Genomic DNA, 15,232 nt, shown 5'->3' on the forward strand with positions numbered 1-15,232 from the left:
AAAATGAGTATTATAATAAAATTTATTTGATTTTTTTATGTAAAAATAAATAAATATATTGTATTCTATCAATTTAAATTCAACTTTTATGGGTAAGTTTTATTAAATAAGTGATTTTGTTTTTTGTAATACAAAGAGAAAAAAAAGTTATATACGAGTTTCAAGCTGTTTCGTGCTAAATAATTTCAAATTTTATTCATTAATCACAACATCACCAACAAACTTATATGTGAACATAAATTTAAAGAATACAATAACAATATCAAATAAAGAAAATATGGTAATTATAATCAAATAAAAGAGTAAAAACATGCAGGCAAAATGTAATATTCATTGTTAAAGTATAATAACTAATCAGACCTAGGTTTTTAAATTTAATCGATTAAACATTATTTGAACAATTTATAAAATACATAAGAGTAAAATCTAATTTTATACCCAATTTTGAGGACCCTTTACCCGTCTCTCTTACAGTAGTACGCACCATCATATATCTGCTAACATCCAGACGGAAGATGCTATGTAATTAGAGTCTTAAGACTTCTCAGGTGTTTATATAATTTATTTTATATCACTGAATATTTATCCCCTTAGATATAACATTATAACGAGTTAAATAGTGAAACAGTAAAAAAAATGTAACTAGTTAAAACATAGCTAAAGTCATAGTGCTTACCAACATTTAAAAGAATCAAAGTTTAACTAAAATATGAACTATTTGCAAAAAGATATGTATAAGTAAAACAAAAGCAACCTTAAAAGTCTATCCGAGAGTTTCTCTTCCTCACCACGTTTTATAGTACTTGATTTATATACTATTAAATAATAATCGGTAACCATATTATAATCCATACTAAAAAAAAAATTATCAAGTATTAGGATTACTTTTGTTAGCATAATATATTGTACTTTTTAATAAAAGCTCAATATATTTGTATTAATGATTTTATTTTCTTAAATAAAAATTATATTAATAAAGTTTAATTTAATATTAAATTATTAGTAAATAACAAGTTTTATATTGAAAATATACTTGTCGAGACTTTTGATATTTCTTTTTTTCTACTTTAACCAGATGGAAGTGTCCAAACCTACGATCAACCTAAGAAAGATTGCGAAAATAATTTTCAAATGAAGTAATGCACTACAATCAACGCAAGAAACAAGCAAGAATAAACGATATAAATAGCAAACCCCCCACCCAATTGTTTAATTTAGAGGTAGCAGAAGAAAAGAAGCAGTCACAAAATAACTGTAAATCTTTGATATCATTACAACATGGGAAGGCCCCCATGCTGCGATGAAACTGGCCTTAAGAAGGGACCTTGGACTCCTGAAGAAGATCTAAAGCTAGTCAATTACATTCAGAAACATGGTCATGGAAGTTGGAGAGCTCTACCTAAGTTAGCAGGTCTTAATTTGTATTGTATAAACTTTTCTAAATACACCGCAATTAATTCTAGACCACTTTTTATTTTCAGTGTTAATTTCCTCATTAATTCATTCATATGCTTAAAATTTTTCAGGTCTTAACAGATGTGGAAAAAGCTGTAGGCTAAGGTGGACCAACTATTTAAGGCCTGATATCAAGAGAGGAAAATTTTCTCAAGAAGAAGAGCAGACAATTCTGCATCTCCATTCCATCCTTGGAAACAAGTACTTTCAATTTTCTCCTCCTTTTCCTGAAATAATTTTGAAGTTATAACCAACAAAAGTATTAACTAACTACACTACTCTTTTAACTTCATGATTTTCTTATCATTGGATTTTGGGGAGAGGGTGAATGGATATCGAGAACTTTCAACTCTGCTTGATTTAACCCGTTTAAATCTTTTCTATGACTTTTTGTTTCCCATTGTTTGTTTTAAACTGTTAAGTTATTATTATGACTAATATACTTCTATTATTTGCTATGCTTCCTTGGTAGATGGTCAGCAATTGCAACCCATCTTCCGGGCAGGACAGATAATGAGATCAAGAATTTCTGGAACACTCACTTAAAGAAAAAGTTGATTCAGATGGGTTTTGATCCAATGACACACCAACCAAGAACTGATCTTTTTTCCACCTTGCCATATCTACTAGCTTTGGCCAACATGACAGACCTTATGGATCATCAATCCTTTGATGAACAAGCTATGAGGTTACATGCAGAGGCCATTCATGTGGCAAAGCTTCAAAGCCTTCATTATTTACTCCAATCCACAAGTTCCGTAGGTACCAATAACTCCTATGACCAAAATGCCATCACAAACATGGAAGCTTTTAATTTGTTAGATTCAATCACTAATGTCAACGACAGTAACCAAGTTTTGGACTCTCCACAACTTGATAATTCTGCCTCAATTTCTCATGGGTTTGATCATAGCTCCCAACCACTCCACCACTCAAGCATGTTATCTCACTTTTTAGACCCACCACAAGTCTCTTTCAGTTCCCAATCTCGTTTGAATAATGAGCAGGGTCAAGGGACTAATAGCTTTACAATGATGGGTCAAGGTGATCACATAATTGATGGCTCTCCTTGCATTATAGCATCTCCTGCTCCATCTATTCCATTGAATGTGACAAGGACCACAACAAGCAATCCAGGAGATGCCAATAGCTGCACTTCAAGCTATGGAGGAACCCCATCTTGTTGGCCTGAAATATTTTTTGAGGACCCCATTTTGCATGAATAATCGTAATATTTAATTTGAGAGAGGTTGTGTTATGCTTTATGCCCTCGTCATTTTATTGTTTCTTGCCACTATAAATCCATGCATATATAGTATATATAAATACAAAAGATTGTATCTCCATTTACATAATATTCGTGTTTATATATCGATATATACATTCTCCTTTTTAATAGATCAATACATATTTTTTAACGCTTACTTTCGAGACAGCATCATAAAATTAGTTTGAATGTCAGTTCATTCAATAGTGATAATGTAAACATTCTGTGCTAAATTAAATTTTGGCTTTCATCGCTTGTCGTTGTTTTTCTGTTTTATTTGCTAATTTACTGTATGTCGCAGTACTTGGTTGTAGAATTTGTATAACACTTAGATTGCCTCATAGAAGAGAAGTCTAATGGTCTAATTCACAAGTTCACTTGTAGAATAGAATTTCCGAGTACTTCATGATTTATTTAAGGACATGAAATGGTATAAACAGTTAAACACACGTTCTTAACACGCTCTTTTTAATAATTTTTTTTTTATCATTGGATAAAATCCTCTGCTGACCCTATCGACTGAGTGGACTGATCCATATATTATTTAGTGATACTAACATGAGATTTCAATCAATAATAGAGGAGACTGTATGGAATGATTGAAAAGTGTCAAAAAGAATTCTTACCATTCCTCTTTATATATTTCTGTTTGGATAATTAATTATATATGGCATGAGTAACCCACGTATGACTTGGGTTCTATGTAACAATTTTTCCACTACCTTCGTTCTGCCATCAAGCGTTGAAAGACCGTTCCGTGTAAGTGAGGGAACAGGGAAGACATATATGGGAGGAGAAGGCAATAAAAACCAAGAATTCAAATATTTATTAAACTCCTGAAACCAATTAAAGAGGCATTATTTGTTGGATGCTTTGTATATATTTCAAAAACTTTTATTTTATTTAAAATTTTTATGTGATTTGAGAGTAGTGAACACCTGATATTTTTTATCATTGATGGAATTAGGTTCCTTACGAGAATTAAATTTGTTAGGCTGAACCATATCTTAAGAGAGACCAATTAATGTGCTGATTGGCTGGCTAAACATGAGTATGAGGCTGGATTGTCTTCTGTTGTTTTTTATACGGCTCCCCTCCCTTGATCCCCGTTAATGCTTGATACCTTAGGAGTTTCTTGACCTAGGGTGTTAGCCTAGACTAGTATGTTGTTTTGGACTTTTATCTTTGTTTAATAATAAAAAAAGATTTTATGTGATAAGATTTGGAGTGTCTAACCATTTTCTTTGGAATATTTTTTAAGAGAAAAGTCTTATTTACTCTATTATATTTGATCATATACAATATAAATCTCGACTTTTGAAAAGATGCTTTATATGAAAAGAAACTCTTCTATTATAGAATTGTCTAATTTTACCATTAAGCTTCTAGAATACCAATTTTTGCTCTCAAATATTCCTTTTTAAAGATATATATATATATATATATATATATATATATATATATATATAAATAAGAGATAAATAATGGGGTTATGTTAATAGAAAAAAAACTTGAAAGATTATTTTGATTTTGGGAAAGGAAATCCTGCATTGTGCATGCTTGTATCTAGCACCCAAAGCCAACTTCATGCATGAGAAAGAGAAAAACTCATAATTTTAGCCTCTTATAAAACCCTAAAAATGACCCGTATAAAAACACAAAAAATCTTATGAGGGGAGTTTTTTCTCTGAAAGAAAGCAAAAAAAATTTTGGAAAGGAGACAACAAGTTTTTAGAGAGAGAAGAAAAAAATTTTACGAAGTAAAAAAAATCATTTTAGAGACGAAGATCCGAGAAGGGGTAGAAGTAAAGAACAAGTATTTTAGAAGAGGAGAAGAAGGAATGACACAAAAATAGAAGTGAGCACAACCAAAAGGAAGAAAAAGTGGAAAAAAAAAGAATAGAGAAGGAAATCAAAAGTCAAAAGAAGAGAAAAAAAATTACACCATTTAGTCTTCTTCATCTTCATTTTCGGTTCAAATTTGGACCATTTGCTAACTGCATTGGATGTATTTTTTTTTCTTTGCATATAAAACTCGTTTTACTTTTAACATGTTCTGAAGTCCTGAAAAATAAATGAAAGAACAGAGGGTAAGTTATATAAGCTACTGACTGGACCGTTTATAATCTTAGATTTCCTTTTATTTTTTAAAATCCTAAGCTCAGAAAAGCCCATTTTTTAAACTAAAAACATTTGAGGTCAAAATTTTTTTTTTCTTTTTTTAAGTCAAGAAAATAATAAATAAATTTAAATTTATTTTATTTTATTTATTTTTGTTTCTTTTTCTAGTTTTATCTATTATTTTATTTATCTATATTTAATTTATTTTAGTAAAATTATCTCATCTTTTATTATTATAATTTTGTTTAAAATTTTTCACTTTATTTTGTTTTTATTTTTTATTTTTATTAATATTTAAAATGTGTCTCTTTTTATCAAAATCAAATAAAAAATTAGTAGAATAATATAATTAATCTCTTTTTTTCTCTAATAATTCTTGAATTTTTTCTTTTTATTATTTTATTATTTATTTTTGAGTGTTTTATAGATTTGGAGTGTAATTTGATTTTATATTCATATTTTGTTCCTTTTTATTTTGTGGATAAATTACATTTTTAATCTATTTTACGATAAATGAATAAACAATAGATGTTTGCATCAATTTATAACATTAACGTGTAGCTTCTCTAGTATCCAATGTTATAAATTGATAAAGCTTAAATGTACCTATATTACATAAGCTTTATGCAACATTGATTTATCATATGTAGTATTTAATTAATTAGAAATTTATCTTAATAATTAATCAAAATATATTGCTCTTATAATTACTAATTTACTAATCACTCTTTAAATCGAAATTATTTTATAATGCAATAATTTATGATGCTAATGTGTAGCGACTCTATCCTTATGCGTAATAAATTGTTAAAAATCTATATGTACCAACGTTACCTAAAGTTTATGCAATATAAATTTATCAAATGAAGTTTGTCGCAACCGGGCGATCGCAACAGTACGGCGAAAAACGCTTTCAAAAATATCAAAGGAGTCGCCACCAAAGTTTATTTTAAGAAAACGTTGGAAAAACATTTTAAAAATATGATCTTTGAAACCAAAAATGAGTTTGGGAGTCATTTACGTGTAGGGAAGGTATTAGCACTCTACAACGTCCGTTTAAAAACGGTTACCTTAAATTAATTGCGCGAATTCATTTTAATCTTGAAAAATATTTATTTAACCCCTAAATATCAATTATTTTTATTTTAGAAGAAGAAATGTTATTTATTGAAATATTATTTGGGTTATTTTAAAAATTATTTTGACTTGACGAGTTCGGTTCCCGCTCCTACGTATCCACGGGTGCAATGGAGAACTCAAAGCCACATAATTCTATCTAAAAAGTTATGAGGTTGGTTGATTAAAATTAAGTTTAGTAAAGAAAATTTATTTTGAGATTAAAATTATTTTCATAAAATTATAATGTTTAGGATACAAGATAACGCGGTTATACATGTACCCTACAAGAAACAATACGGAAAGTGAAGGAAGATCACACAACTATATTGCAAATCGTTAAGAAATATTTTATTCGTAAATGGGGTATTTGAATTTTAATTTTGATTATGATTAATATTGAAAGAAATTTAAGATAGCGTAAGCTATACATAAACTTCTTATAATTTATTAGACTATTGAAGGTAATGTAAATTACACATCGATATTATAGAAATTTATAAAATGAAGAAATGATAGTAATTTAATTTATCAAAATTTGAAATGACTTAAGAAAATTTAAAATATGAAATTAATTCTATTTTAATAAAAAATAATTTTATTTGAATTGATTAAAGAAGATACTCATTTAATAAAAACATTAAAAATTTCATTTGATAGATTTATATTATATAAAACCTAAGGTAACATTGGTACACATAGATTTTGACAATTTATAACGCATAAAGGTAGAGTCGCTACACATTAGCATTATAAATTATTTCTTAATAAAACAATTTAGATTTAAATTAGTTGATCGATTTGTAAGTTAGTATTTAGAAGAGAAATACATCTTGCATTGTTATTAAAGTTGTTAACTAATTAATTAATGACAATATATGATAAATTAATATTACATAAAGTCTTGGTAACGTAGGTACACATAGACTTTATCAATTTATAATACATGACGATAGAGAAACTATACGTTAGTATTATAAATTGATACAATTATATTATTATTTATTAATTAATTATACAAAAAAATAAGTAATTTAATATTCACAATATAAGATAAAGTAATCATAAATATAAAATTAAATCGTATTAATATGATACAAATATACAATAAATAAAATAAAAGATAACAATCTTAAAAAGTAAGATATAAATAATGAAATATAAAAAAAGGAAATAATTTATTGTTAATGTTAAAATGAGATAAAAAAAAAACTAACTCAAATATGATATTGTAAAGTAAATGGTATCAAGAGATTTTTAATAAATAAAATAAAATAATTTAAACAAGGCTAACATAAAAAAAATAATAAGAACTCATTCATTAAATAAATTAATAATTATCATAATAACAAATAATAATGATGATGAATAAATAAATAAAACTAAAATAAGAAATTGTATGTTGAACTAAATAAAAATAAAAATTCGGACAAAAAAATAAAAAAAAGGGTAAAATGGTCCCAAATTTAAATTTTTCAAATTTGAAAGGGAAGGACTTTAGGGTTAGGGGTGTGCTTTTCTCCAAGAAAAACAAAAAAAGTTATGAAAGGGTGGAGGTGAGGTTAATGGAGGTCATGGTTTTGAGTGGTGAAGGTTAGTGAGAGTAAAAGGAAGAGGAATGAGAAAAGGTAGGGAAAGAGTTTTTTTATGGTGAGTTTTGTGTTTGTGGATGATGATAGGTGAAGGAATGGGTGGAGAGGTGGTGAGACATGGATGTTTGAAGTGGTGGTTTGAAACTTTTTTTTTTTGTCATTTGGGATTGATTTGATATAGGAAATGTTTATTTAAAATATAAATATGTATGAAGAAGAAAAATGTATAAAATGCATGATGAAGCTTACTTGATGTTCTTAAAAATTTTTGCTTGCCTTTTGTTCTTCCTCCTTTCTACTAACCTTTCTTTCTCTATATTTTCTCTTTTTCTCTCCAAGTTTAAGAATCCTCCTCTCAAAATTTTTAGCCTCCTTTGATGCCTCCTCTATTCTATAATTCTTTTTTTCTTTTATTGCTAGGGTTTTCACAAAGGCCAAAAATTCTGAATTTTTCTCTTTTTATGTATAAAGTAGCATTAGTTCAAGAGTTTGATTATTTGTCATATTCTATTTTCCTTTTAAAAATTAATTCTGAAAATTTCCTATTTTATTAAGACAAATTTTTGTTTTTTTCTTTAAAACCTTTTGATTCCATTCTCCTTTTGTAATATTAGAATATTTTTTTAAATAAAAAATTTTAAATGAAAATTTTGGTGTTTACAAAGTTTTAATCTTTTTAGTAAATAAATATTTTCTTTAATCAATTTAAATATATTTATTCTGATTTTCCTTTAACTTCCGTATTATTTCTCATAAGATACATGTATAACTGCATTATCTCGTATCCTAAATGTTATAATCTTATTAAAATAATTTTAAATTTAAAAAAAAAAAATTTCTACTAAACTTAATTTTCATGAACTAACTTTGTAATTTTTAGATAAAGGTACGTGGGTTTTAGTTCTCTATTGCACGTGGAGATATGTTGGAATGAGAACCAGACCCATAAAGTCAAAATAATTTTTTCTTTTAAGATATCAATTAACATTTTAATAAATAATTTTTTTCTTATAAAATAAAAAATAAAAATGATTATTGTTTAGGGGTTAAATAAATATTTTTCAAAATTAAAATGTATTTGCACAATTAATTTAAGGTAATCATTTTTAAACGGACGTTGTAGGGTGCTAATATCTTCCCTACGCATAAATGACTCCTGTACTCATTTCTGTTTCAAAGATCATATTATTTTAAAAGTTTTTCCAATGTTTTCTTAAAATAAACTTTAGTAGCAACTCCTCTGATTTTTTACAAAATATTTTATTCTTAAAAAGATATTTTTCTTAACTTGTTTTCGTCATGCTGTTGCGACCGCTTGGTTGTGACAGGTTCACGTGCTCTTTACGTCCATATTTCCTTGGACAAAGATATTCCCAAATTCCTAATCTCTCATCTCTAAATAGCAACAACCTTTTTCTCTGTCTTCTTCTTAATAAGAATTAGACAATGACAAAAATAAATATAATCATCAGTGAAGTCATGACTACAAAGGAATGCTCTTAGTGTGATTGAAGTGTTCAGCAACAATGAGAAAGATGATGATCTCGAATTTAAAAATATGCAATTTCACCACTATAATAACGTTGTTTAAAAATGATAGAATATTTTAATCTATGAAGCCTTTATACGCTAAATATGTTGAAGTATCTATGTCGAACATGTATTTAATATCGATACATGTTAGACATGTATTGGATATCGATATGTGTTGGATATGTCAAGATATGTATCCAAAAAGTATCTAATCTTTAATTTTATTATAAAAATAAATTCTCAACCCAATACGAAAGTAATACATTTCAACACATTTAGATACAGCTAAGCTACAACTCGACATATTTAGACATGACTTATGTCAAGTTAATATTGTGATGAGGAGTTTTAATCTCAACTAGTAACATCACTCATCTAGTACAGCTAGCGTAACTTATTTATTTTCAAATATTTTTCAATGAGATATTTTCGCAAGTAAAAGGGATAATAAAAATTTTATTTCAAATGGTTTCAAGTACAGGGTTTCAATAAAGTATTTTGAAATATGAGATGAGTTACAATTTTGATCAAAATAAATGCTATAGGACTCATTCAAAAAATTACAGTTTTCAAAATAAAATATGTCCTTTAGCAGTATCATTCATCCCATTCACTGAGGTTGGTGCTGATTGTCTTGGTCACCTGAAAAATAAAATGTAAGGGTAAGTTCTCTACATTATCACACCTACACACAAAGAAACTCACCTTGCATATTTCAAAATTTCTAAATCTAAGTAAATCATGCATTAGTTGTTGTTGGATGGACAAATATTCAAAGAATGCCATTGATAAATTTCATGGCTGTAAGTGTAAGTGAAGGAGGGTCAACATTTTTTAAGGCTATTGATGGTTATAAGGTGTACAAAGACAAACATTACATGACTAACATAATAACTGATGTAATTAATGAAGTGGGGCCAAAAAATGTTCAAATTATAACTAATAATGCTCATGTTTGTAAGGCAGCCTGGATGTTAATTGAAGTTAAGTTTAATCATGTGTTTTGAACCCCTAGTATGATTCATACTTTGAATCTAACATTGAAAAATATTTGTAGCTAGAAATATTGATGGTAATGAAAATGTTTCAATGAGTGTTATTAGATCACTAAAATAGTTGATGAAACATCTTTCATCAAGACTTTCATAATGACCTATTCTATAAAATTAGCTATTTTTAATAAGTTTTTCCTCTTAAATTGCTTTATGTTGCTAAAACCTGTTTTGCATCAATGATTGTCATGTTAAAAAGATTGAAGTTGTTGAAACATGCTTTACAAAATATGGTCATTAGTGATCAATGGAATAGTTATAGAGAAAATGATGTTTGTAAAGTTGTATAAGAACTTGTTTTAAATGATATATGGTGGGATAAATTAGACTCTATTTTTTCTTTCACATATCTTATATATGGCATGCTTAAAAAATATGACACAGATGCTTCTATTCTTTATTTGGTCTATGAAATGTGGAATTCCATGATTTGAAAAAATGAAGATAATCATACACAGGCACGAGGGAAAGGAAGAAAATGAGGTTTCTAATTTTTATAATGTGGTTCATAATATACTTAATTTTAGGAGGAGTAAGAGTTGTATTTCACTTCATTGTTTGGCCCATTCATTGAACCTAAGGTAAATTTTATTTTAGTTACTGCCTCTTGGACAATAAAAGTCATAGTATAACAAATTTATTAATCATATATATGTATTATAGTGAAGAATGACTTAACAAAAGTCTAAAAGAGATATTTTACTAATGTTGAGGAAAGGAAAAAAAAAGTTTGTTGAATTTTTAAATTTTTCATCTTATATTGGTGACTTTGCTTCTTTTGATTCAATTGAAGATAGATGAATATTGGAACCAAAATCTTGGTAGATAATGCATGGAGTACATTCTCTTTCATTCATTCTTTGAAGAGAAACAAAATAGATCCAAAAAAGATTGAGGATTTAGTTTATGTGCATTCCAACCTTTCTCCAAATTGGAGTACAGAATCATCTCTAAAGATTTCAGTCAGAGCAGACATATGCCAAACGAAATACCTCCTAAAGTAACAGGTAGAATGCCCGTAGAAAAACTCAATCCTAAATGAAATAAATATCGCGTTTTTTGTCTAAAAAAGAAAAGTACACTAAAAAAGAGACAAGGATGTAGAATATTAGTAGAGATGTACATGATCCACTTGATGATGGTGCTGAATTTCTTGAATTGGCTAAATTATCTATTGATGAACAAGACTTAGAAGTTATGCTTTCTCTAGCGAAGAAGAATAAAGAAGATAAGTGTGATACAATTAGAATTAAACAGTATAAAGGTATAACCTTCTTTTTGTGATAGCTCTATATTTTTTTTATATATAAAACTACCAATTTTTTGTGAAATTTTAACTTGAATAAGTGTCAAGTATGTAATTTTTTTAATATATATTTATAGTAAGAGAAATATTTTAACTTAATTACTTAGATAAGAGAATGATATGATTGTATGTAATTTTTTTATTTTTTTTATAAAATATGATCATTTATATGTAAAGTAACATATTAATATGAATTAATTATCAATATCTCCTTATAAATATTTAATATATGTATAAAATATGTTATTTATTTGAATTGATGCTAACGTATATAAGTTGTATCATATCTTAAATTTCAAATATCTCTCATGTCTCTGTACTCATCATATATGTGTTGTACTAAATATTTGAATTTTAATTATTACAAATATGAAATCACTAATATTTAGATATCTGCAAAATAAAAGCCTTTGAACAACATCTACTAGGTGCTCTTCTGACCGGTTTGGGACTACATCCACCTACAAATTTGTTTAAAAAAGCACAGTAGACACATTCGCACGTTGTCATCTTTTAGAAGAGAGATTAGAATTTTATGATAAATTTGAATATTACTTAAGGGAATTTGTTGATTTTGGAAATTAGATTGGCATTTGTTGTAGGTTAGATGATTATTTACCTTGTTTTTGGTATAAGTAAATGCATTTTCTTACAAATGGTATTGAATTGAAGCTACATAGGAATGCTCTTAGTGTGATTGAAGCACCAACCGACAAAGAGAAAAATGATGACCTTGAATTTGAAAATATACAGTGAAATGGATCAAATACGGATGAGTTCTGAGTTTTAATATTTTAAGTATTAACATTATTTTTAAATATTTTCTGTCGAAAATCAACATGAGCAGGCTTGAAATGACTTCAAGTATTGCATGCCCACACACTTCATGTCCTGTAAACCTTTCGCATAAATGTGTCTTTCAAAGTTTGATGTCGGCACTCAGACGGTGATGATGCTCTACCATAGTCAACGTCACACTACTTATTATAAGTGCACACACACTTTTGTTATAACTGCTCATTTGTTGTAAAACTTGTGAAATGTGCTTCGCCATTGAAGTTTTAGCCATAAAGAAGACGTACCTTCACCCTTGTCAGCAAAGAAGGTTGGCATTGCTAGGAGATGGGAGATAAAGATTTAGGAGCATTTTTGTCCAACAAAATATACACATGAAGAGCACGTGAGGTATTCATGGTAAAATTATATGTCTCAATAATTGAAAAGATTATTCGCACGTATTGGTAAGTAGAGAGCATCGTGTTTCTCAGTTTCAAAATTTAAAGTTTAAATTATATATGACCAAACATATATAGGTAAAGTTGACTTTTCCTATTTTCAATTTAATAAAATCCTATTTAAAGTAATATTCGATTACTATCCTCTATTATGATGTAACCCAATTTGGTTAAACTTACAGAGAAGTTTATAAAAAAGAAAACAAAAATTAGTATAATATCAGTTAAAATTAATTTATCTTTTTAAATTTTAAAAATTTAAATAAATTTTTTTTATAACTTTTCAAAAACTAAACTAAAATAAGTTATTTTTAATTTATTGAAGATTTTGTGTTTATATGCACGCGCACAAACGGGTATAAATGTAATTACAAGCGTGTGTAAACAAAATAAATTGAATAGTATGTTATTATTAATTAATAAACTATTAACATTATATAAATTTTAAACATATAAAACCAAATTTTAAGAAAATACTATTATTAAATATTTGAAATTAATCTTAAAAGGTACTTGTAATAAAAATTTTATAACTTAGTTGAATTTACGTATAAATTTATTTTAATATCAATAATTGAATTTTTTTAATCATAATTATTAAATTTTTGAATCATTATTATTGAAATTTTAACATATTTTTAAACATCCGTTTGTCTGTTGTGTTTAAAAAAAATATACGAACATAAATTTGTCTATCTTCAAAATACGTTTCTTTTACTTGTATTAATTTTTTATTAATTATTTTTAAAAATCAGCATAAAATACATAAATTATGAAGTAAAATTTGAATAAATAATAAATATTTTTATAGAACGTTTGTCTATAAATCTACATATACATTTCTACTATAAAAATTTCAAAAACTATGAAAAGTATAAATTTTCACTATTAAATTATTTTTCCATGTCTTCTAACTATTTGTTGTATAACTTTAGACTAACTGTAACAAATATTATTCATCATAATTAATTTAATTAAGGTTTAAAATATTATAATTTTATGATAAAATAAAAATAATATTAAATTTAAAAAATTAAATTAGTTATATATTTATATTTAAATGATAAAAAAAATAGATATCATAAGTATACTTCTGTCATTTCATATTATATATTGTTTAAATATTTATATTCATTTCAAGTTATTTATTACATTAAATATAAAAATAAATTATTTTTTTACTACTAATGTCTTTATTTTTCATTAAAAATAAATCTTATCAATTAATTATTATAATAAATATAATATTATTTAAAGAATAATTTTTATCACTTAACTACTAATAAATTTAGTATTTTTAATTAAATAATTTAATAAATTTAACTTATTTAATTATATTAATTAATATAAAATAATTATTTTTTTTTAAGATGCAGCCGTTAATACTAAATGGCATAAAACAATTTTTTATATAAAAAAGTGATAAGTAAAAGATAATAACGAATAAAAATATAAAAAATATCTTAACAAGTTTAGAATAAATTATTAAATGCATTTTATAAGTTAAGTAAGAATTATATTTATAAATTTTATAAAATAGTATATAAAAAGTATCATCATTAGTTAATAATAAGAAAGCTTCATAGAAAAAATATAAAAATACTCTTTTATTATTATAATGAAATTTTTATTTAATTATATATAAATAAATTAAAATAATATCTTTTTAATAATTTGAATTTGATTTTGAGAACACATTATTAGTGTCTAGAGTGATAAGTTAAATATCTTTTGATTGTATAAGTTGTTGATGTATACATTAGTATTTTTCTTTTTATTTATAAAACCATGGCTTATTGAATTTTTAGACTTAACTCATGTGAACTAAACTATAGTAGGATTAGGTCGGTTAGACTTTTTGAAGCCTCTAGAAAAATAGTTGTCCCTTTTATATTATATGTTTAAATTATCATTTTTAATGACAGTATTTTTAAAAGCTATTTTGATCTTTATTGAACTAGGTAACTTCTTTTACATTAAATATTTAATTTTTATTTTTATTTATAATATTCTATTACAATTTTAATTTAATTTAAATCTTATTTCATTTTATCGTATTGAAAACTTTTTAAAAAAAATTAAACTGAATTTTAATATTATTATACTCTGTATCAATAAAATATAAATGTATCTTAGTTTTAATAATTTATTTTCATAATTTTGTCTTCAATTTAAACTTGTGAGTTTTGCACTTTTGCTATATTCAAGTGTCATTTATTTGTGAAAATACTTTAGTTTGACGTTATTACATCCTAATTAAAAGGATAATGCATTTCCATAGTTTCCACACCGATCAGTTAGAGATTTGATTCCTTTTCCACTTAGAGGTTGACTCCTGAGCCTAATAATATGACTCCTCAAATTTCCACCTCACATCACAGCTCATAACAGTTGTTCACGCACCTTTGGAATTGTAATTAATCTACCCTTAACTTTCTCTGAGTATGCCTTGTCAAAGTTACTTAAGTAACTTATATGGTCAAGGTCAATTTTGTCATCATCAAAGAATACCACAAACAAAATCAATATATGGTTAGGTTTGTTCTCCAGATTTA

General features: G+C 26.1%; 1 protein-coding gene across 1 annotated transcript; it reads left to right on the plus strand.

Annotated features, from left to right (window-relative positions):
* The first annotated feature begins 1,278 nt into the window (after positions 1-1,278).
* On the plus strand, positions 1,279-2,681 carry LOC113874362 (transcription factor MYB93-like). The gene is made up of 3 exons (XM_027512586.1): positions 1,279-1,411; positions 1,527-1,656; positions 1,928-2,681. Exons 1-3 carry the CDS (start codon positions 1,279-1,281, stop codon positions 2,679-2,681), a joined length of 1,017 nt encoding a protein of 338 aa, XP_027368387.1.
* Positions 2,682-15,232: the final 12,551 nt, after the last annotated feature.

Source organism: Abrus precatorius, unplaced genomic scaffold (genome assembly GCF_003935025.1).
Source record: "Abrus precatorius isolate BTA unplaced genomic scaffold, Abrus_2018 Scaffold8, whole genome shotgun sequence".
Taxonomy (NCBI): domain Eukaryota; kingdom Viridiplantae; phylum Streptophyta; class Magnoliopsida; order Fabales; family Fabaceae; genus Abrus; species Abrus precatorius.

Excerpts from the sequence above, each read along its gene's own strand:
- LOC113874362 (XM_027512586.1), top strand. The coding sequence starts at position 1,279 with ATGGGAAGGCCCCCATGCTGCGATGAAACTGGCCTTAAGAAGGGACCT. Across the intron at positions 1,412-1,526 it reads AGCTCTACCTAAGTTAGCAG|GTCTTAACAGATGTGGAAAA; the intron begins GTCTTAATTTGT and ends AAAATTTTTCAG. Across the intron at positions 1,657-1,927 it reads CATTCCATCCTTGGAAACAA|ATGGTCAGCAATTGCAACCC; the intron begins GTACTTTCAATT and ends CTTCCTTGGTAG.